This window comes from Trachinotus anak, unplaced genomic scaffold (assembly GCF_046630095.1).
Source record: "Trachinotus anak isolate AG129_WGS33_773 ecotype Australia unplaced genomic scaffold, CSIRO_AGI_Tana_v1 ptg000032l, whole genome shotgun sequence".
Taxonomy (NCBI): domain Eukaryota; kingdom Metazoa; phylum Chordata; class Actinopteri; order Carangiformes; family Carangidae; genus Trachinotus; species Trachinotus anak.
In genome coordinates this window covers 11,606,981-11,630,204 of record NW_027273883.1, presented here as the reverse complement: position 1 = coordinate 11,630,204, position 23,224 = coordinate 11,606,981, and the positions used below count along the sequence as shown (strand labels likewise).

The 23,224-nt window shown below is 44.4% G+C and overlaps 1 protein-coding gene across 2 annotated transcripts in view; it reads left to right on the top strand.

The window, feature by feature from the left end:
- LOC139613027 (glutamate receptor ionotropic, NMDA 2D) overlaps positions 1 to 22,034 on the top strand; it is a 48,842-nt gene extending 26,808 nt beyond the window's left edge. For both annotated transcript variants that reach the window (XM_071469316.1, XM_071469315.1), the window contains exons 7-16: positions 898 to 1,103; positions 1,710 to 1,878; positions 3,345 to 3,498; positions 4,016 to 4,141; positions 5,024 to 5,253; positions 5,609 to 5,769; positions 7,583 to 7,652; positions 7,812 to 7,929; positions 12,170 to 12,405; positions 13,284 to 22,034. In XM_071469316.1, coding sequence (XP_071325417.1) covers positions 898 to 1,103; positions 1,710 to 1,878; positions 3,345 to 3,498; positions 4,016 to 4,141; positions 5,024 to 5,253; positions 5,609 to 5,769; positions 7,583 to 7,652; positions 7,812 to 7,929; positions 12,170 to 12,405; positions 13,284 to 16,472 — 4,659 coding nt within the window. In that variant the 3' untranslated portion in view covers positions 16,473 to 22,034. The remainder of the gene's footprint in view (positions 1 to 897; positions 1,104 to 1,709; positions 1,879 to 3,344; positions 3,499 to 4,015; positions 4,142 to 5,023; positions 5,254 to 5,608; positions 5,770 to 7,582; positions 7,653 to 7,811; positions 7,930 to 12,169; positions 12,406 to 13,283) is intronic.
- The last annotated feature ends 1,190 nt before the right edge of the window (positions 22,035 to 23,224 follow it).

Genomic DNA, 23,224 nt, shown 5'->3' with positions numbered 1-23,224 from the left:
ATAAACACTGTAACCCCATCAATCAGTGTAGCCTTTGCACATGCACAAATTTGTCAGGTAATTGCTCGCATCCTGCATAACAATGAATATTAAGGCTTGGTGTTTTAACACGAGTGAGTGGGCACAATATCCTGTGTAATACCTTTACAATATAATCAAACCTGGTTCTATTGCCCTGCAGTAAATACTGCCTTTATGAAGCTCATAATAGTCTTATTAATATATTAATAAAATTAGTGTATATTAATATATTTTATATTGAAACTGCCAGAGAAATGTTCATTTTCTCTGTAGTCACAGTCTAATATTAATGCAGTCTGGTAAAGTCTATATATGAAACTGAGTTTAATGAGAATCCCCTGAACCATTTGCTAAGATTGAATTACACTGTATTGGTGTTCATGTTATTCTGTCTACCCTCTCTGTATGTGATGACAAGTAAATGTATAGGGCTGTTTTTATTTTAACAACATTTAACCTTGATTTGATGTGATTAGATTATATTCTGCCATAAACAATACAAAACATGTTTGTCCAGATACAAGCAGAACAACAGAAGAAAAAAAAACGAAACAAGAAAAAAAACAAGTAAATATAACTCATTTCCATCGTGGTCCTTCCTGCACCAAATCTTGAGAACAACATAGAATAATTTGCATCTGCTACATTACAAACCTAAGTGCAAATTTTAACAGGCATTATGCAGATAATACATTTTTACAAAAAGTACTATGTACATTCACCATTGACCTGGTTTTGTTTATCATCATAAACAAAGCTAGTATTCATTCAAACACAAAACAATATAAACCCCTACAAAATTAAAAATGTGTGTTTGAAATTTGTGTGTTTGTGCAGGCCACCCTTCTCTAATGTTTCTCTTGCCTGTTCCCCCAGGTAGGCTGGTGGGAGAACGGCGTGCTGAGGCTGCGGTACCCAGCCTGGTCCCGCTACGGGCCATTCCTTAAACCACCTGATGACGCCCAGCACCTGCGTGTTGTCACGCTAGAGGAAAGGCCGTTTGTCATTGTGGAGCTGGCAGACCCTGCATCCGGGACCTGCATCCGTGACTCAGTGCCATGCAGACGACCCCATAATGCCAGGTTTGAACCTCTGTGTAAAAGAGAAATTTCCCAAAATAATTAATGTGTTTAATTATGTATGTGATGTCAAATTTGGTCAAGTGGTACTGTAGGGAAATAAAAATTTAAAAAGTAGCAGCCGCTCTACTTTATTCACCGGTTTTATGAATGGAGTTCTCATGATGCCGTCCAATTGGGGGGACATCAATCATCTATCAAAACTGTGGTCTCTTCACTGCCTGACCATAATCAATAACAGACTGCTCTCCAGAGGATCAGGGGAATGACTCAGGGGTCTGGAATCAGATATGACCACAGTGGAGCTTTATGGTTCATCAGCTTCTCGAGGGATGACAGCACCTATCCTACACTGGTCGATCAAACCTGTCACTAAGGACTCGTCCACTATACTCCTTTTCTATGACCATTTCCTTCTGTTTTTTTTTTTTCCCCTTGCCTAGCTTTCCTTTAGTTTTACTCTCCTTTCCTGTCCTTTTCCATTTCTTTTGTAACTCATCCAGTGTTGAAATGCACCATTGCACTTCAATTAGGATGCAGTTTTTAATGCTTTTTGTTTGACACTTTCATTTTTTACTAATTTTTTGCTTCTTTTTGATTCTTTCCCAGTGCCATCCATGAGGGCGTCGCTCCCATGAAGCAGTGCTGCAAAGGCTTCTGTATTGACATCCTGAAGAGACTGGCCAGGATTGTTGGCTTCACCTATGACCTTTACTTAGTGACCAATGGGAAACATGGGAAGAAAATTGATGGGGTTTGGAACGGCATGATTGGAGAGGCAAGTCTTTGTTTATGTGTGTGTGTGTGTGTGTGTGTGTGTGTGTGTGTGTGTGTGTGTGTGTGTGCGCGTGTGGGTGTGGGTGTGTGTGTTTGTGGGTGCCTTTGGTTCTGCTTGTCTGCCTTTTTGAGCAATGTGGTCTCATTGTCGGCTTTGTGTCACTTGCGTATGCATGAAAGGTGTGTGTGCGTGTGTGTGTGTGGGTGTGTGTGTGTGGGGGGGTTATATTTGTGCCTCGTATTTTGTGTTGCATATTCCATCAGCAAGTCACATAGTAGCATTCCTCAGCCTGTGCTCCTGTGTCCTGGGTGACCGGTTAAACGCTATGTGTCACATCAATCGCTGTGAGAGTTATGGCCACTTAACCACTGCCAGCAATCAGACAGCTGTCATTTAATACACACACACATGCACACACACACACACACACATGTTCAGGACACAAACACACCCTGTAATGGAGGGCAACTAACGCACAGTTACACAAATTAGCATGATTGTTAACCCATGTGGTGAACACAATGAACACAGGGTCTTTATCTGCAGAGACACATCTTTGTACACATTAGCACATACAGTCACAAATACACACGCACACACATTGTGTGACACCCCCTGGCTAGTTGCGATTAGTCCTTGATATTTTCTTGGCAATACTCACTGAGGTTCATGATCCACCATCAAAAAAGACACAGAGATGCTGGCAGAAAAATAAGAAAAACAGGCACACACAGACAGACAAGCAGCACACACGTGCTCATACACATACTGAGATCGATATGGGGGCTGCTGTTTCATTGAAGCGCCCCACTGTTTCTATCTGTGTCCCGGAGGGAACTTGCCAAACACCAGTTGTCACAGGTTCCAAAACAGTTTCACTGTGCTCTCCTGCTCCATCATTTATAACTTGAGCCTGGGCCAGAACTGTCTGTGGGATCTATTTTCACATGCAAAAGGCCAAGTAAATTTTGTTTTCTCAAACTAATGTCAGTCTTTTGATCAGATTTTCCAAAGCCTGCCATTCTTTGATCAGGTAATCCAGAGTCTTGGCAAAGTTGAGAGGAGGATGCTTTGCTTTCCGCTTCGCTTCCTTTTTCTGCTGATTTGCTCTGAAGAGTGGATGTGCCATGTCTAATGTAGATTAACATTTCACTTGTACAATCAGCAGACACAGCGGTTTTTGGGTTTTTCTAGATGGTGGCGTGGAGGAAACGGGCTCCAGCTCATTTTGTATGCTAAAGAGATGCACAGGAGACTAGTGTTCAGTATTTGTGCCGGACTGTATCCTTGGCCTTTCTCATGCAGGCACATCACAGGGTGTACAAAGGGCCAGGTTGCAAAAATGTCACTCTCACCTGGACACACACCTTTGTTAACTGTAAAAGACTGGCTTTGTCTATCTACACCCGCTACAGGAATTACCATAATTAGATTTCTCTCTTACTGCTGGCTCTTGTCTTCTTTAGGTGGTGTACAAGCGAGCGGACATGGCCATTGGCTCGCTGACTATCAATGAGGAGAGGTCAGAGGTTGTGGATTTCTCTGTCCCTTTTGTGGAGACGGGGATCAGTGTCATGGTCTCCCGTAGCAACGGAACTGTATCACCATCTGCTTTCTTAGGTAAGAGGCTGTGTTTATGGGAGGCGTGGAGCTGATGTAGAGAATCTAATCTAATTGTAAAGTGTTGAGTTTGCATAAAACGCCTCAGTCTTTGGCTGCTGGTCCTTACATTTAGATTAGCCGTTACTTTTTCTCAGCTGCTTGTGTCTTCCCAACTTATAGTTTCACTCCGTCAGCAGAGTTGAGACTCCAGCGGGAGAACAGCGTTATTGGCCTATAGACTGCACTGAGATGATTGTTAAAAAGAGTAACAGTCTTTATGGACTTATGGAGAATATGTTAGCTCCAGTGGTTGTTATTTTCACTGCATATACTGTATACTTACTATATGTATTCATATATAAATATATTGTATATAGGCCATAATGTGCCAGCTTTATGAAACTTGCTCTTCCCTTCTATTGATAAGAATGATACTACTACAAATTTTGAATAATTTAAAAATGTAATTCAAAGCTGTTCAATAGGCCTTTATGTTATATGATTATTTATGTCTTTTTTTTGTTTCCCTTCAAAGAGCCCTACAGTCCAGCGGTGTGGGTGATGATGTTCGTCATGTGCCTGACCGTGGTGGCTGTGACCGTCTTTATTTTTGAATTCTTCAGCCCTGTGGGCTACAACCGCAGTCTCCAGAATGGCAAGAGTGAGTGATGGGTCTAAGCTGTCTGCATTTCCCAGCCTGATAGATGGGTCTGCGTGCAGTCCGTCACTGTTGCCACATGGATCAAATGGACAAACACTTGAACACACTCCTGGAATGTGGTTGGACAAAATGCAAAGTCCAAATATTTTTTTTAAAGTATGGTAGTGAACTTTTTTTGTTTTAGTGGAATTTAGTGGAGTTAGTTGTCACATTCACAATGAACCAATGGACATTTTGAACGCGCTGCCTTGAGCTTTTAACTGTCAGTGTGGCAACAAGGAAATTATACCTGCAGGATTTGAACTGCATCCAAGTATTCTCCATATTGAAGCAACCATTTATTATTCAACAGTATAGTTTGTACCACTGTGATATTCAGTATGCCTGATGCTTCGGTCCAATACCCAGCCCGACTTGCCTCTTTTACTGCATGATTGCTGTGCTCCACATAATTTTACCTCTCTGTCATCCTCCCATATATCTCTCTCATTCACTTTCACCTCTCTCCTTCCTTCCTCCTTTACTCCTGTCGTATAAAGGCAGGAGTGTTTGACACCTCTGAATGGTGATTTGCAACATGCGGTTTAATCATTTGTAAGATCACGAAGGCAGCTGAATTGATCCTTGAAACGTAAAGCCACCGCCTTATGAGCTTTGGTGTCAAAAAGCCTGTCAGGTATTTTCATATATAGTGAACTCATTTTACAGCACATTCAGGGAAGTTTAATTTGAATCTGCTGCTTCATTTGCAGTCAGGTGCTACTGAATACACGATTGTGTCATGTACTGGCTGGATTGCTATTCTAGAAAAAAATGAATGTTACAGCCACTCATTGCACTCAAAAGTCTCTCTTTATATCCCCCCTCCATCATTCTGGGCAGAGGCTGGAGGGTCTACCTTCACCATAGGAAAGTCTGTATGGCTTCTGTGGGCCATTGTCTTCAACAACTCTGTGCCAGTGGAGAACCCCAGAGGAACCACCAGCAAGATCATGGTGCTGATCTGGGCCTTCTTCGCTGTCATCTTTCTGGCCTCCTACACTGCTAACCTGGCTGCTTTCATGATCCAGGAGGAGTACATTGACACAGTGTCAGGCCTCTCGGACAAGAAGGTACTTCATTGTTTGAATACTGATTAAGTAGGGGAAGCAGAAGGAGAATTAAAGTATTAGAGTGAGCCAAATCCCATGCATTTGAATGTTAAATTGATTAAAGCACAGGAATTTAGAAATGAATAAAATCTCATTTAACATAACTCAATTACCACAGTTCTTGAACACTTAAAAAAGACAGTTCTAAATACTACTTTAAGTTCACGGACTGCTTTCTTTTCAGAGATTTGACTGTGCATGGAGTGTTGTAAGTTAGTCTGGAAAGTGGACAGAAATAGGTCAGACAGATTGGTGCACAGCCTGGTGTGTCTCATGCCCCTTCCCCTTCCCTCCCTCCCTCCCTTTGCTCCGCTAGTTTCAGCATCCTGAGGAGCAGTACCCACCTCTGAAGTTTGGCACGGTGCCCAACGGGAGCACAGAAAAAAACATCCGCTCCAACTACCCAGACATGCACCAGTACATGGGCAAATACAACCAGAGAGGAGTGGAGGACGCCATACTCAACCTCAAGACGGGGTCTGTTTGCCTTTCACTACAGCTTGCTTTTTTTCTTTTCTAGTAGCTTCATTTAAGTCTTCATTTAAGCACATTAAAATTGTTAAGACTTTCCTCAGGCAAATCTATAAATATCTGTGTTGTTGTTTGCTTGAGATATTAAATCATTTTGCCTATACAACACTATACAACAACAACCAAGATTCTCACATAACAAATGAGTAAGTACAGATTCCCAAGTTTAAAAAGAAACATCTAAAAAAGACCAGATTTACAGAAGAAAATTGAAAGGTACAAAATGCATCTTTTTGCAGCTATGCTTTTTTGATCTACGTTACCAAAACATGAATCTCTTCATTAAAAGGCCAACTCAACATGTTGCCTTAAGATAAAATCAAAGACAAATCAGGATTCTTTAATGATTTATTTTCAGGTAGAGGGGGTCGCTGCAAGATGTAAACCAAAATAGAAGTGATGAAATTACATTTGTCAAAAAAACTGAAATTGGTGGAAAAGGCCTGTCATGACTGGACTCAATGATTTAAATAACAATTTAAGAATGGCGGTGGCTACTGACGACAATCTACGATTGTCAGGATGAGAGAGTGCCCACTACTCTTATGTGCACACAGTCATTATTATGCCATAAAATAGTCAGAAGGTGATTTTAGAGTACTTTTTAATTTTCTCTTCAGATGAAACATGCCCATTTTAAACTGGTACTAAAAGCTCTTCTAATCAATTGTAATCAGATCTTTGACAACTGGCAATATAATCTCACCACAAGGCTCATTCAACGAAACCTGTTTATGTACATCAGCCTATCTGAGGATGATACATCTTATCTGTATGCTCCTTAATGATGTTTTATTTTTGAGTTGTTTGTTTTTAATGTTCTCACTCTCACTCAGGCCATCATACACACTATTTTCAACTCCGACTAACATTTCACATCTTTTTGTCACACTTGCTGCTTTCCTGCCACCGATTCTCTCACCTTTACTCTCTCTCTCCACCTTCACTGCTGTCTTCCACCCACCCACACAGTGCAAGCAGCATTTCCCTCTCCAGTTTCTAGTAGAATCTCTATCACCCGTCATGTGTTGGATAATCCCAGTTTACTTTATCCTAAGCCTCTGTCATCATTTCTCCCTCCCCATCGCCTTGACGCTACAATTATAACTCAGTGTTAACATGCACAAAAGTGAGAAGCTCCTGCTTTTCTCCTGCTGTCTTTTTTTCTGTTCCTTAGTGCTTATCTTTCCCCTTCCTCTCACTCCTCATCTTCCCTCATATCTCACCATTTCTCTCCTTTCTCTCTCTCTTTTCGGTCCACTCTTTCCCCTCCCAGTGTGCTTTCTCAGTGTGTCTGTATTTAAACTTTATAATCCTCATCACTCTCTGGCTCTACCCCATGTCTTTTCCCCCTGAAGTGTGTAAATCTTTCCCCCCTCTCTCTCTCTCCCCCTGTCACCACGCTCTTTGCACTGTATAAATCCCCATCCTCCTCTACCACCTTCCCACTCCCTCGTAGTCACACATCTTTCCCTGATCTCTGCCTTATTTTATTCTCCTTGTGTTTTCAGTCTTTCCACCAAGCCTGCTTTACTATTCCACCCTTCCTCCGTTTTCTTGTTATGATTTAACTTTTCATGCCCTCTCTATCATTCTGCGTGCCTGCTTGCTGTATATTTTTGCACCCCAACTCTCTTGCCAGGTACAATGCACCACCTCCACCTTCATACCTCCTCCTCTGCCTCAGTCAGTCTCTCCATCCTCCTGCTCCCTCTCTCCCATTAAATGATGAATGAATTCTCCCTTGATCCCTTTACAGGAAACTGGATGCTTTTATTTATGATGCTGCAGTATTGAACTATATGGCCAGGAAGGACGAAGGTTGTAAGGTGAGGACTAACGCACACAGGCACTTTTTTGCTCACACACACACACACACACACACGCACACACACACACACACACACACACACACACACACTGTGGATTCAACATAACTGCTTCTTTTTATTTTTAAAAAAATATCTGCACATTGTCCTTTTTCCAAGGTGATGACCATAGGCTCGGGGAAGGTTTTTGCCACCACAGGCTACGGTATCGCCCTGCACAAAAACTCACGCTGGAAACGTCCTCTTGACCTGGCCCTGCTGCAGCTGGTGGGAGATGGTGAGAAATATACGGGGAGGGGAGGGCAGAGAGAAAAACAATTAGGACGATGGAGGGGCAAAAGAAAGGTTATGGGTAAAATGACAAAATAGAGAAACGAGCGACAGAGTAGCACATGGGTGGGGGTGGATGGAGGTCACAGGGGGTAGATGAATGAGAGGATGTTACAAAGTGGATGGGGGAGTATAAGGTGTGGAGAGAGTAATGACTGTAAGGGCTTTTGATTGTGACAGAGGGAATAATGTTGTGTAGGAGAGGGCTGATGGTGCTGCTAAAGAGGTTTGTAGGTCTCTTTATTGGCTAGAAGAGTGGGGGAGAAATAAAAGGGGTGGTTGGGAGCAAGAAGAATGTTATTTGTTCATTCCAGGCATTGCAGAACTGACTTTATTCTGTTGGCGAAAGTGCACAAGCTTCTCCCCTCTTTTTCGCTCCTCTCATTCCATCTGACTTTCACTCACTTTCCCTTTTTCCTGCTCCGACTGGTAAAAGAAAAAAGAAAAAGGAATTTCCGTGTGTGAGTCTGTGTTGTAAAAAAGGATCATCACAACTTGTGCGGTGACAGATTTACACTCATTAGAGATTAGCTGAGACTGACATGGAGAGCGAGGAAGTGTGAGGGAAAAAAAAATAAGCGAGGAGAAACACCTGAAAATACCCTGAGCATGAGATGTGCAAAGAGAGCGCTGAGGCAGAAGGAGTTATAGAAAACACATCGGATAATTGAATAATTGATAGTTATGGGAGCATTATTAGCACGCTGTTTGTCCGCTGCACTGACTTGTGTCTAGGATTAGTCCATGGGAGGACAGTTTCTTGTGTTTGACAGAGAATCAGTCTTTAACAATAGTAGTCAGCACACTAATGCTTGATTGTCATTTTACACAGTTCGCCACACGCATTTATTGTCTCAATCGGATGCTGCTTGTTTGGCTTTTCCTCGTGTTTTAAATCAGCTTTGCTTATGGCGTGGCGGACAAAGCCCTTTAGCTGTTTCTGGCACACAGACACTTTAGCTGCTTACACACTGATAATGCCAATTTGGTGCCAAGATCTATTAAATAAGACTGACATCTGGAGCTGAATAGCTGGACCTGAAGGAGTGTCTGTGTGTGTGTGTGTGTGTGTGTGCAAGAAAAACAGAGAGCCCAGACAGCTGTGACTATGTCTGTTGTTTCTTTTAATTCATGCCCTTGTCCTTGCGTCTGTTCTGTGTTGCAAAAGCCCTTAACATCAGCTGAGTGCGCCGCATGGATCTAGTTACAGGGTGGTGTGAATGTTGAGGGTTCTAGTTGTAGGCAGGCATTATTGGAGTGGATTACTAAGGAAGAGGATTAGTTTGTTTGGATGTGGAGGGAGGGAGTGGGGGCTCACATTCAGCGTGGCCTCTCAACAATCGCCCTGCGGCTCAAGGACTCCGCATCACACCTTCAGCTGGGATAAATCATGTCACAGTGTTACATCATTATTGTACCATGCTGTGTTGAGTCATATCATTTTACAACTGCATTAGAGGATAGAGGGGCACTAGAGAAGTCCGCCGCTGCTTTGTCAACCCTGTGAGTGTATTGTTCTCCTCGTTGTAGCCTCTGGTGGTTCATACCACAGCTTTAAGAGATGGTCCATTGATCTCACTGCAACTTGTTTCCTGATAAAGGAAAAAAACTCCTGAGTAGCGAGATTTCCCTTTTTTCCTCTTATCAGTTACACTTCTATTTTTTGCATAGTATCATGATTTTGAATCCAAGAATATATTATTCAGTGAGCAGATATTAAAAAAAATGTGAGAAGCTGGGTTTGCAGCTCTTGGCTGGCAGGATGTTTTTTTTTTTCAGAAATCTTGCGCTGAATGCCGAGAGGTTTGTCATGTTGTGATAAAAGCAGTGGATTGTATGGGTCATGGTTTACTGCTCAACAACTGTGGAGCTCAGCATCTCTGGACATGTTTGGCATCATGCCACATCTGGCACACTGCAAAGTGCAAACATGCATGCAGCTACTTGCACACACACACACACACACACACACACACACACACACACACACACACACATACTCTTTCCCTTATTAAATAATGTCTTTGTGGTGCATGCCAGCTATGCATTTGCAGTGTGCCAGCTCTACCTGACCTGACCTGCCAGGAACGACAGAGGTGGAGTGTGGATTTGACACACCTGTCAGATTTGGCAGTCTTGAGCTGGCTGCGACTGAGAGGTAGAGACAACTGCCATCACAAAGGTCTAAGGGAGGGAAGAAACAGGCACAGTGAGAAGACAGTCAGATTGTAAAAGAGAGAGACGAAAAAGCACAAGATGAATCACTGGATGTCAAATGGCAGGAAAAGCCAGGAGATGAGACTTAGAGCTTACAGAAAGGATTTGGCTGGGACTTGGGAAGTGGAGGGCAGGCATGAGACTACCTGTTTATCTGTACCCTTCACTAAGACACTTGCTATTTTCACATCAGACACCTGTTTGGACACATCGCTGCGACTGAAGGTCAATGACACTGATAAATCCTTTTCAGTGGGGCTTCTCGCTGAAGTTAAAAACAGACCTTTGTGTCTTGAAGTGTATGAGCAAATCTGAGTTGAGTTGTTACCTGAGTCAGCCAGTGGGCTGCAGCAGCACTGTGTCCATCTGTTGCTGTAGCTGGAGGCCACGGCTGATTGGCTAATGATGTTCTACAGGAGACACATTAGCCAGATCACACAGATGACTGAGTCGGCTTCATCTGAGCTGCACAAGCACGGCTAATGATGACACAAATGAAAAGGCCAGAGTTTGAGCTGTCTCAGAGCAGTGTAGTGTTGCAAGTGGACGAGTGACTTGTCAGCTTTTAAACCCCACTTTAGCCGTTTGAAATACTAGTATTCATATACTAATAGTACTACTAATGCTAATACTAGAGAGTGTAATATGTAGTAAAATGCAACCTTCAGACCTGGTTATTGCAGTGCTCCTCATCAGCCATTGCTATTAGTGTAACAGAATGCGCTCATTACGAGTTGTTTTGGAGAATACGCCTCCTTAATTCCATCATGAATCATATGCTGCATCTTCTGGCTGTCCATCACTATGGTTACACCAGCAACCCCCGCAGCCAATCATAGGTTTAGCAGGGCAGCTCAGTTTCGTTAGGCCAGTCAGATCATAGATGAAAAGGCAGAATTGTGGGTAAAGCGGTTTTGCCTGGTTCCTGGTCGGTTAGATGGGAATCTTGAATCCCCCAGAGCTTTACCACCTTGATGGAGATTCTGACCATCCCTCCAGCACAATTAAATGATTATGATCTTCTCCCTCTGCTTCTGTCTCTGCCCCTCCCTATCAGTTCTCTCTCTCTCTTCACATTTTCCCCTCTTTTTTCTCCTCTCATCCTCTTCAAGCTGAGGAGTGTTCCCGCTGTTTGTCATAATGACACAATCTCAGCCTCTCGTCCTCCATCTCTGCTTCCCTTGTTCCAGCTCCCTCTAACTCTCTCTGTCTGGACAGAGAAGGAGTGCCACTCCCTCTCTCTCTGTCTTTATAAAACATTCTTCCCAACTCTCTCATTACCTCTCTCCCTCTCTTCTATGTGTGTTCAATCTATCCACTGTGGCTCCTGGTATCCCTTTCTTCTCCTCTCCTCATTTACTCTGGGTTACAATGTTGAGATTAGGTTGTCGGTGGCATTTTACTTCTCAGTGCTGCTTCATTGTTTTGGACTCTCTCTCTCTGTCTTAGTCTCCTTCCTCTTTGTTACTCTGGACACAGTGGTGCTTTTTGTATTACTGACCTCTGACCTTGAGGAGTCACCTTGGGTAATGGGCAAACAGCAACTAATACTGTAGACTTTAGTGTTTATTATTAGCCTTTCTGTTTCCATGTGTGTCCCTTGTCTCTATCTATCTATCTATCTATCTATCTATCTATCTATCTATCTATCTATCTATCTATCTATCTATCTATCTATCTATCTATCTATCTAATCTTGAAATAACCCCAAGCCTCCCAGCCATAACTCTTCTCCTATCCAACATGATCTCTTCTCTCATCTCATAACCCTTCTCAGTCTCGTCTTTTCAAGTCCTTTTCAGGTCTTTCTCTTTTTGTGCACTTCACTCCTTCTCTTCTCCTCTTTTCATTTTCTCCCTCTTTCTTTTTACAACCCTTCTCTGCTTTTACCTCCTTTTAAACTCCTCCATTTCCTTTTTCCTTCTTCTCTTCCTCATCCTTTCCCAACCCCCACCCGTCCCCTTCTCCAGATGAGATTGAGATGCTGGAGCGCCTCTGGCTGTCAGGTATTTGCCATAATGACAAAATTGAGGTGATGAGCAGTAAACTGGATATTGACAACATGGCCGGGGTCTTCTACATGCTGCTGGTGGCTATGGGCCTCAGTCTGCTGGTGTTTGCCTGGGAACACTTGGTTTACTGGAAGCTGCGCCACTGCATGGCCACCAGCTCTGGCAAATTGGACTTTCTCCTGGCGATCAGCAGGGTAAGTGTTTTTGTCTGTGTGTGTGTAGTGTTTTTCTGCACTGGCACACTAAATGTCTTAACATTCAGCCCAATAAAACCCCTTTATGTGGCAAGCAATAAGTTTTCCTGCAGTTAAGTGCACTTAAACTATGCTGCACTAAAACAGGACAACATCATTTGAACCAAAATGCTGTGTAAGCATGTAGCCATATTCACACACGTGTGTGCGTTTGTGTTCCTGCCTGTGTGCGCCCTTATCTATTCCTGAGTGTGAGTGTTTGAAAGTGCGAGGTCTGAGGTCAATTCAATTCCACTCAGTCAATTCAGGAGATTAATTGAAATTCAATTCTGCTCACACCCTGGATATCCTGTTCCTTTGACAGTGACCTTGACAGAAACAGCCCATATCATATGCATGTGGTTATTGTAGCTTCACTCACAATTTGTCCTTTTTCACCACTGTGATTGTAATTTATGCGTTTCTGTATGCAATTTCATTAACCAAACAATGCACAACTGTACTATAAATAGGAATGGATGTTTATCTGAAAATAGCAATCTTGCATTTCTTTTGAGAACTAGAAATTAATTGCATTGCTATGTTTTATGATTTCCATTTTCGTCCGCTCCCCTCTTTCTCTCTCCCTTTCTCCATCTCTCACGTACATGTAACACAGTGTCCCTTTCACGTGTAGCATATCTGCATCTGTGCACGTTACACTTTTTGCCAATATATTCCTGCACCATTATACCCAAAGAAACATTTAATCTATTTAATTTTTAATTCCAGCAAATACTTTTTATTCTGTTTCATTTACTGTTTCAGGTACTTAGTTACAGTAGTGGAGTCTCATTTCACATAGAGTAAAATAACTTTGTGTTTTTTCTTTTTTTCAGGGCATGTATAGCTGTTGTAGCTTTGAGGATGAAACAGCACCAGGTGGATCTAAATCTTTGCCTGCTCATCCCCACACTGCAATGGTTACAGTCCCATCCCAGCCACATGTTGTCTCAACGTCTATGACCAACCCAGCTATTGCCATGGCGCAACAGCAGCAACCACCGCAACAGCAGCAACCACAGCCCGTCTACAAGACACCTTTACCGGGCTCTCCTCCCACCGTGGTGCATTCTGGGACAGCACTGGGTCCCTCCAACACCCCCATTGCTGGCGCACCCCTCCCTTGCTCCACCTTCCTGCCCAGGCCAGACCGTAGACTGGCTGTGGTGGATCGCTGGAGGCTGCCCAAATCTGCTACAGCTACCAATCCTTTGGCTGTAAGGGGGACCATCACTGACATGGGACCCTTTGCTCAGAAAGTCCCACCAAACTGGGCTTCATCTGCTGGAGGGGGTGGGGGACTTGATGGCTATAAGAGATACTATGGTCCCATTGACCCTGAGGGACTGGGGCCCTGCATGGAGCAGCAGGCAGGGTCCCAGACCCCCAAGACTATGCCCAGGGGCCACCCCCAGCCACCTCCAGCCAGTGTGGCTTTCTACTCAGAGAAGGGCATGGACCATGGGGTGGGGAAGAGGGTGGTGGGAGGTGGCAGCGGAAGTCAGGGGAAAGGGGCCACTAAATCTCTGGGCACTCCCAGACTGCCTCCTAAGAGTCAGGCCCCTCTTCCTCCTACACCCCCACTGCCACACCCCTCTCCCCCTCTCCCCTCATCCTTCTGGAGGAAGCGCAGGCCCAAGAAGCCCAAAGAGCCTGGAGGGCCACTGTACGAGAACATTCTGCCCCTGGGGCGGAGGGGAGGAGCACGTGATGGAGTGAGGGAGGGAGGAGGGAGGAGGGCACGCCCCCTCTCTCCCCCGCTCTCACTTCCTGTGCCAGTACCCCTCAGCCCCTCCTACACCCCTCCCTCTCCGTCTGCATCCTTGCACTATACCACCTCGTCCTCCTCGACAACCACGTCATCCACATCCACATCTTCATCTGCCTCATCTTCTCGCTCCACCTCTCCCACATACTCTTACAGCTCCTCCAGGAGCACGCGAGACAGGACTGGAGGAATAGATGGCGAGGATGATGATGACGATGAGGAGCTGACGGAAGAGTCAAGCCTCCTCCTTGGCAGGGGGAGGGAGAGGGAACGTTCAATCATCCGGCCTCGTTCCCTCAGCCACGGGCGCCTGCCACCACCCATACCCCCCAGGAAACCACGAACATCCTGGGGTGACAGAGAAAGAGAACGAGAAAGGGAGAGGGGGGGGAGCCAACTGTCTCAGCTCCAAGAATGGTGGGCAAGCTGGAGTGAGAGAGAGAGGAGTGGAGATGCAGAGAGGCAAAAAAGGGAAAAGAAGAGGAGAAAAGAGAAGGAGAAAGAGAAGAAGAAAAAGAAAAAGAACAAAAAGAGGAAAAAGAGGGAAGAAAGGGAAAGAGAGCGAGAGAGAGAAAGGAAGCGGCGAAAGGTGAAAAAGAAGAAGAAGAAGGCACTGAAGACAAAGAAAAGAAGGAAATCAACTGGGGGAAAACGTTCTGAGCCAGAGGAGGGAGACGTAGAGCCAGAGAGGGAAGGAGAGGGAGAAGGAGAGAGGGAAGGAGGAATGCAAGACTACTCCTCCTTCTCTACTCAGTATCGGTGCACATTTGGGGAGAAAGGGCGGGATTCATGGGAAGGAGAGAGGGAGAGAGGTAGGAGAGAAGGAGGAGACGAAGGCAATGACAGGGAAGAGGAGGACAGCAGCAGAAGCAGAGAGAGGCATCCCAAATCCTCACGCTCTCATTTCAGACACCGAACCCCCAGCAAGCGCTACCCTAACCTCAACAAACTCCCTGCATCAGTCAAATTTTGGGTGAATGGAAGAGGAGATGACTCTAATACTCCTCCAACATCCCTCCACCCGCTCCTTCCTTCCTCCAAACGGAGAAGAAGTGGAGGGATGGACAGAGATGATAGTGGTAGAGTTGGGGAGCGGCGTCCTTTGTTAATGCATTATGAAAAAGAGAAAGCACAGACAAGAGAAGGGCTGTCCTTCCATGAGTGGGACTCTGATGATGATGAGGATGATAATGATGAGGAAGAGGAAGAGAGAGAAAGACTGAGGGAGGACAGGGGAAGGAGAGCAGGAAGGGGGGCAGTGTCTGAGTCAGAGAGGGACAGGGCCAGGGCAGAGGACAGTTATTCAGATGAGGGCTCGTCAGGGGAGTTTGGGCGCTTTGAAAGGTACTGGGAGGGAGGTGCAGGGGGAAGCAGCACTGGAATAGGAGGCATAGGTGGAGGAGGCTGGTTCTTTGGAACCTACCCGTCTAGAGAGAAAGGGGGCAGCATCAACAGTCGCGATGATTCCTTACTAGGGACTCGGGCAGAGGGATGGATTGGTGCTGATTTCTGGGGTTCAGGGCCAGGTTTAGGTTGGGGATCAGAAGGAGGGAGCGGAGGGCTTGGTTCACAGTGGCCGCCACCCCCCGCAGCCTTCCCTCCTCCTAGAAGATACTGGTCAATGGACAAGATTCCTGTGAAGGGAGAGAGGAAATGGAAGAGTGGAGGAGGGAAGAGCAAGGGGAGAGCTAGGGACAGAGGGGAAGAAACAGGAAGGGTCACCATGTGTTCCTGTAACCTTTACCCCCAACCCCATCCTTACCCACATCCCCACAGTCGCTCGCACACCTCCCACTCCAAAAGAGGAACCACAGCGCTTTCCCATAGCCAGGAAGAGCTTCTCCCCCACTGCCACAGCTTCAGCGGGGGCTCTCGCCCTAAGCCTCTGCCTCCCAAGCCAGATCCCAGTCAGGCCAAATCCGGCAGCCAATCTAACCTCAGCCTCAGCACACAGCCCACAGACCATCCACCTCAACCTTCGCCGTCACCACCCCAGCAGCCGTCCATGTCTCCCACGTCCCTCCCGATGCCCATACCGCCTCCGCCCTCCTCATCCTCCGTCTCACCACCAGCAGGGGTAGGGATGGCAGGCCAGGGCCAGGCTCAGGCTTCGGCCAGTGCCAAGCTCCAGTATCAGAGACTGCGCTCGGTGCCACAGCCACGGAGGTTCTACTCCCCCCACTTGCCTCTCAAAGCCAAGAGCCTGTGCTCACGCCGAGGGTCGGCCCATTTCTCCAGCCTGGAGAGTGAGGTATGACAGGGGGAGAGGAGAGAGGGAGACGTGGGAGCGAGCACCACTGCTAGTGAGAACCGTGGTGCCATGGCAGCTGGAGCCAGGGATGACACCAGAGATACGGCTGCCGGGGTGACCATAGGTAATCAGTTAGCGACTACCACTGCGGGAACTTATTTGGACAGTAGTTCTATTGCAAACACTACTTTGTGTGAGAGCAACACTGCTGCCACCCGCTCCATTGTACGCGTTCTAGTGAGGGCGACAGTGAGACGCCACACCAGGGTGAGCTACATCCGTTTGGATGGTTCCCATGATGACGAGAGTGAAGGCGAGGCTGCATCACCGAGGACCGCAACCCCAGAACTTCTCCTCCGCTCAGAATTGAGCTTTGTGATGTCATCTTCGGTTCTCCTCCCCTCCCCGAGTCACAACTATGGATAAGAGTAGTCTCCAATCTGTGAGTAATGATGTCATATTTGTACACACAAACTCACACATGCACGAGCACACACACACATGCGCGCGCACCCACACAAACAGATGCTCAAAACGTCTCCCTCCCTCTGGCTTTGAGAACACTCCTTGGTGGGATGTGGAGAGACCTACCCTCTCCCAGAAGATGCCAGTGTTTGGTCAACAGACTCTGGCTCCCTGTCCTCATTGGCTGTTGGCTTTTGAACTGGATTGGCGGACTGCTTCTTGGTGTCGGAGAGACTGCCCCCTCTTCTTCCCTTTCGTAAATCAGTTGATATGAAAAGCAATGCAGTCACCTCTCCCATGCACTCTGTCTGCGGGATAACCTTTCACTGGGCAGTGAGGACAGTGCTATTTATTTGCCCTTTGACCTCACGACACCATCAGACCCATCTAGCTCTACCCCAGGACCATCTACGTGATGTCATGTTTTACTAGAAACTCTTTTAACCAATCAGATTGAACAGGAACCACTTCTCCTCCTCCCTGTTGGAGCTTGTCATGTCACCTCTGGTCCAACCAGAACTCGAACACAGTTGAGTATCAAAGTATTTGAACAACAAACTGAACTTTAAAAAGAGAAATAACAATAAGAACAAAAAAGACATGTAGCAGAATTTTCTTTTATGTCTGTCTTTTCTTTTCTTTCTTACTCAGACCTTTCCCCCCATCCCCTCTTTTTTATTCTATCAATATATTTCTCTCACTGTGTTAGTGTTTTAATAAGGAGGAAGCTGGATGTGGCTAGTGTTGGAAGTGGGAATGATTCAACAGCAGTGCCAAATTTCCACTCAAGAGCTTTTAAGCAAGATTGGTTTTCAAGTAATTTGTTTTCATAGATAAAGCCCCATCTTTTCTTTCTACATGTGAGCTACGCATAAATCACCATCATGTAAGTGGATCAAGGGGATGATTGGTGCAATATCTGTAATTGGCACTAGATGGCTGCATAATATTCAAATAAGCTTTGGAGACAATTGTGCAAGAGGCTTCGGGTGAGTTTAATAATTGTAGCTACATGATACAGAGGAAGGGGTGTGAAGCTATGAACTATTACTTTGATGAAAGTGACCAGTCAGGATTTATTCAGAAGAAGGGGAATTGAATAGCTCTCTTAGGATATTATTGTACTACTCTACTATATTGTACCTTGGCAGAGTTTGTAGATGATGGATTATATGAAGCACAATTCCTCATTGTATTTTTCCGACATATGTGCCACAGTTGTAACTGCACAATCTACAGGTAACATATTTTTGCTGATATGTGAAAAACAGTTGATGTTAACTCATGTTGCTATTATGGACAATAAAAATTCACCGTAACCAAGGTTTAAGTATCAAAGTGCCACAGACACTTGTGCTGAGGATATGATACTTTTGAGTATTTCCTTTTTGGCAAATAAGACTGAACGAAATACTGTGAATGTTTCCAATTTGAGGTGCACATTTAATAGCTGAGACTTCACTGAATGCAGTCAGTAATAACTCCTGTTATCACGATTATCAGATGACTGTTTGACTTTGAGCAATATTCCCACCTTCAATGTGATGCAATGGCACATCTGTTTGCATCTGAGGCATTGTAATTGTTGTTCCTCTATTTTAAAATGAGATCATTTGTTTCAGCCAGAGTCAAATGTTCCACATATTCAATGGTTTTCTTATAGGTACATGTATTTCATCTAATTTGGTCAGATGTGATTGTAATAAATAGGTTAAAGGTCCACTGCACCTGGCTCCGGCTGACCAATATGAATACAAAATGCTATGAGTTCAGGAGAGAGAACTGTAGCATTGTACCTTCTGTGAGCTGTGCCAAAAGCCATCTACTGTGTAAACTGTGCCAATGTTGCCAACATTGCAAAGCATACACTCACCATTTTCATAAGGTCAACATATCCACCTCATCTCTCACGCTAAGACCAGCCACAGCCCAGCTCTTCTTCTATTGTAGTTGAATGTAGCTTTGACATGATGTAGCAAAAGAACACCTACTTTTAGAATTTATAGCTTTTTGGATGCTGTTGATAATGGCTAGAAGGAGGGGGGGGGGGGTTGACCTGCTATGTGAGGGACTGTGCGTTGTGTTTGTGCATGTCGTCACAGATCGAAGGGTTAGTCGACCTTCTCAATTCCCCTTTTAACTCCTTTGCCTTTCAGTGAGGGCAGACTGTACCTTTTATCTGCACATGGATTGCTTTTTTTCTAGGTCTGTGTGGGGCAATTTTTAAAACAATCTGTCTTTGTTTTTAGAGAAATGCTTTTTGCCGTTACCCATCCTTTGGAAAACTCCAGAATCATTGCATGTTTAGCTGAATGAAATCTCAAAGATTTGTGGTGGTGGTGGTGGGTGGGGGGGTGGGGTGGGTTGTGTAGTTCAATTGTAGCAAATGCTTAGGACCCAGGGCAGCCACCTTTCAGTGAGGTAGCAAGCTTGCTCTACTCTGCACCCCAACAGTGGAAACCACGGCAACAGTTCGACTGCTTCCTGTGTAGTAGAACACAGACATTTTCAACCAATCAACAGGGCTTAAACCTGGTATGTCATTGAGCATTATTGATTTCTATTGAGGCGCTAATACTTAAGTCTGTGACTGCATGAACAGAAGTGACTCTTAAAAACCCTCTGGCTTATTTTGTTTTATTTATTTTATTTTATGCTGAGAAAAAAGAATATATTAAAATATACTATGTTTTTGAGAATGTACCATGTTATACTGTGATTTAACTGAGATATTTTATTGTATTCAATTATCATTTGAAATCTATCATTTATCTATAAAGAAATATATATGTACAAATAAATATATACATATATATACATACAGGTATATATATATATTAGTTAAGTTTGGTATATTTGGAGGAAGTGTTAGATGAAATAGTTTTAAATGTTTTAGCTTTGTAGCGATTCTAGACACTGAAATCATTTTCGAATTTCGATTCCTCCTATATGACTGTGAAGACATTAGTGCCTGTGACAAAAAAGACAAGTAAAAGTCTAAACTCTCTATTCATCTATATCTACTATAGCTATCAGTCTGTCACTCCTCTCGTACTACCTAACATTACTTTATGACACTCGCTGCTCTTACACATCAGTATGTTTCTCTCACACAGTCTGCTGTCTCTTTTGCTTTCTCCTGCTCTCCTCTGCAGTTCTTTCTCCTGTTTTTTTTTCATTAGCAAGCGATAAACATTCTCCACCTCTCCTCTTTTAAAGTTTTATCATATGGTGATCATCACTTTGTTAATTAACCCATGCATTGACCTTTGCATTTTTTCCTTTTGTCAATCTCTTTTTAAATCAGCTCATTCTTCTTTCTGTCTTCACTTCACTTAGCAAAAAACAGAGACCAGTAGATACTGTGTTCTTGCTCCTTTTGACTGATTGTTGATAATGATGATCAATTAATTGATTGATGAAATAATTAATGAACAATGTTACTATTACTGATGTGACTGAAGTGTGTATCTGACGACCACGCCACTGTAGCAAGTCTGGGCTGTACCACACCACCAGCGAGCAAATGAGGCCACAGTTGCTATGGTGTTGCCATGGCATTTTCATGGCGTTGCCATGGTGTCCTCTGCACCGCCACCACCTGGTGCCTGCTGGGTAATGTAGCATAATGTCCTTCACTTTCCCCAAAGCACTGGTCAAAGATCTGCTATGCGCCCGTCTGCTCAGTCCTGACCTTAATCAATGGGAGGTGAAATATTTAAAAGCTGAGGGGCAGCATGGTGGTGACGTGTCTGCTGTCTATGCTGATCTAGACTGGACTGGTTTGGCTTGAAGTGGCTATGATAAAGTATTGCTATCGTGTTGATCACCTAATCTTTAAATCATCAGTTTGTGCTGCCCGGCATGTAATCCCAAAAGCTTCATATCACTGATAGCATGAAACCAGTCAGAACAGTTGTGTGTTTCTGTCTCTACACTGCACATTTCTAATCTCAGTAATGTGTGTGTTTCATGTTGACAGGGTACATGACACATATGTGTATTGCATGTGCACTAATCATGTGTAAGTCCACTGCAGCATGATTCTGTAGTGCTCTCTCTCGCTCTCCCTCTGTTTTCCCCTCTCCTGCTATTTCTGAAAAACACATACACACATTTTGCTGTGCATGCATATTTAACACACAATGCGTACATCACTCAGCCAATGATCCTCATCTTCCTCTAGCCCTCACTAAGCTGCAATCTAAAGCATCGCCTCAAGTAGTCTGATTATCCCACACAGGCACACGTGTGGCTTCACAAACACTCACACAATAAACACACACACAAACACACACACTGTAGATACTCTCATTCTCTGTCTTTTGTGTAAAACTTGGTTCAGAGATTTGCTAACCAGAGGACGTTAAGTATATTCACAATGACTGTTCTGCTTGTTTTGAGCTATCTGTCTCTTGAGTTTGCTGTATAGTCCTGCACTCTGCTTTGCCTGGTCTGATCCATCAATTCCTGTTTAGAGTAGTCAGATTCAATTTGTTTTACATTGCTGAGATGCTCCTCTTTTGATTTACCTTATTGTCCTTATCTGCTTTGATTCATCAGATTCCAGTCCAGTCTAGTGCAGTGTGCACCAGGCTAGTCTAGTACCTGAGTTTGTAAGAGATCCTGGTGCAGCCTCAAGCTCATCCCCTCTCTCTATTGGCCTGTGACCTGGGAAGCTATACGTGTGGTGCTCCAGAATACAAACAGGGTCCTCATTGGCTGAATTGGCCATGAATTATATCAAGGAAATAACAGGAGTGCCACACGTTGTACTCACCAGTTCTAGGGTCTGCATGTTGCACCATGAAAAGCTTATCCAACCACAGTGACATACCCACAGAAACCAGTGTGTGTGTTTTCAGCATTGTACAAGGCCCAGTTCTGCTCTAGTAACCTCGCCAAGACTACAGGCCTACTTACGGGTTGCTAAGGCGGGTTGCTAGTAGGGTGATGTCGCTCCTAGCCCAGACTGGTCTGGTCTATGCCCTAATTTAAATGTGTTAGTTTATTTGACATTGTCTGTCTGGGGTGGGGCTGGAGGGTCAGTGCTGCACTTACTTCCTGAGAATTGCTTCATAAAATATGATTCTCTTTAATTAATGCCGGTGGTGCTGTGTTTCCTTCCAATTCTTTTGTCACGAATGCGATTATAAATAAGGGGCTTTGAGATTGTGTTTGTGCAATGTGAGCATGTGTATGTGTGCGTGTGTGTGTGAGTGTTTTCTCTTGTGACAGTATTTTCCATACAAGCTATTACCCAGTCAGAACTCCTTCAAAGTAAATTTATGGAGAGCTCAAAGAGTAGTTCCTTTGGCATTCTGACAGGCCCTTCTCTGCCAAAATGTGCGTGTTTGTGTGTGTGTGTGTGTGTGCGTGTTTGTGTGTGTGTGTGTGTGTGTGCGTGCGTGCATGCATGCTTGTTTGCACATATTTCTCAGAGGTTTCTTGGTTCTTGTCAAACTTTTGCTTTGATCTGGCCAGAGCTGACCTAACGTAATCCACTTCTTTCACCCTCAAAGAGCAACACACCTAACACTCTGCCTCAACTCTCGACTCCAGCCAACAGGAGCCAAGTCAGAGAGACCTGAGCTGCTCTGTTTCTACTACAACAAACACACGTGTTTCTGCTGATCACAACAGAATTTTAAACAGACCTGACCCCGATGCAGCTCTCTGGGAAGTCATCCATGGACCTGAGTGGAATGATATCTGCATTGATAACCTTCTGTTTTTTTGTTTTTGTGATGTTTTGTTTGTTTTGGGGATTATTATCCTTCAAGGTTTAGAAGCCATTATATTGGGAATAGATGGAGTCAAATAGAGAAGCAAACAGAGAAAGATTTATGAAACTGAGTTGGAGTTCGTTTTAACTTTCATTGTCCTTTGTGGAAACTTTTTTTCTATCTGGTTCTCAAAGCTGCTTGTAAATTTATTTGCAAATACAAAAATTGCGCTCAACGAAGCATGGGAAAAAAACCATCTAAACAGTACCTGACACATGATATTCTGCAAGAGTGTTGATGGGGATATTAAATATGTTTTGTTCTGCTCCCTGTGCGCCTGCGATCTGCTAATTAGCCATGCTTTGTCAGTGTGATGGGCTAATGGCTAATTGCATTGTGAGGCCTCTGTGTGTACATGCAGTAATGACTTAACGCTCTAATAAGATTGAGTTACAGGCAGTTGGATCATGGTGTCCCCAAACACTGATCTGAGGTCAGTGTTATGCTTTTCGCTCTAATGGCTATGATGGGAGAGTGGAGGGGATAAACTGATCCTTGATCTCCCAT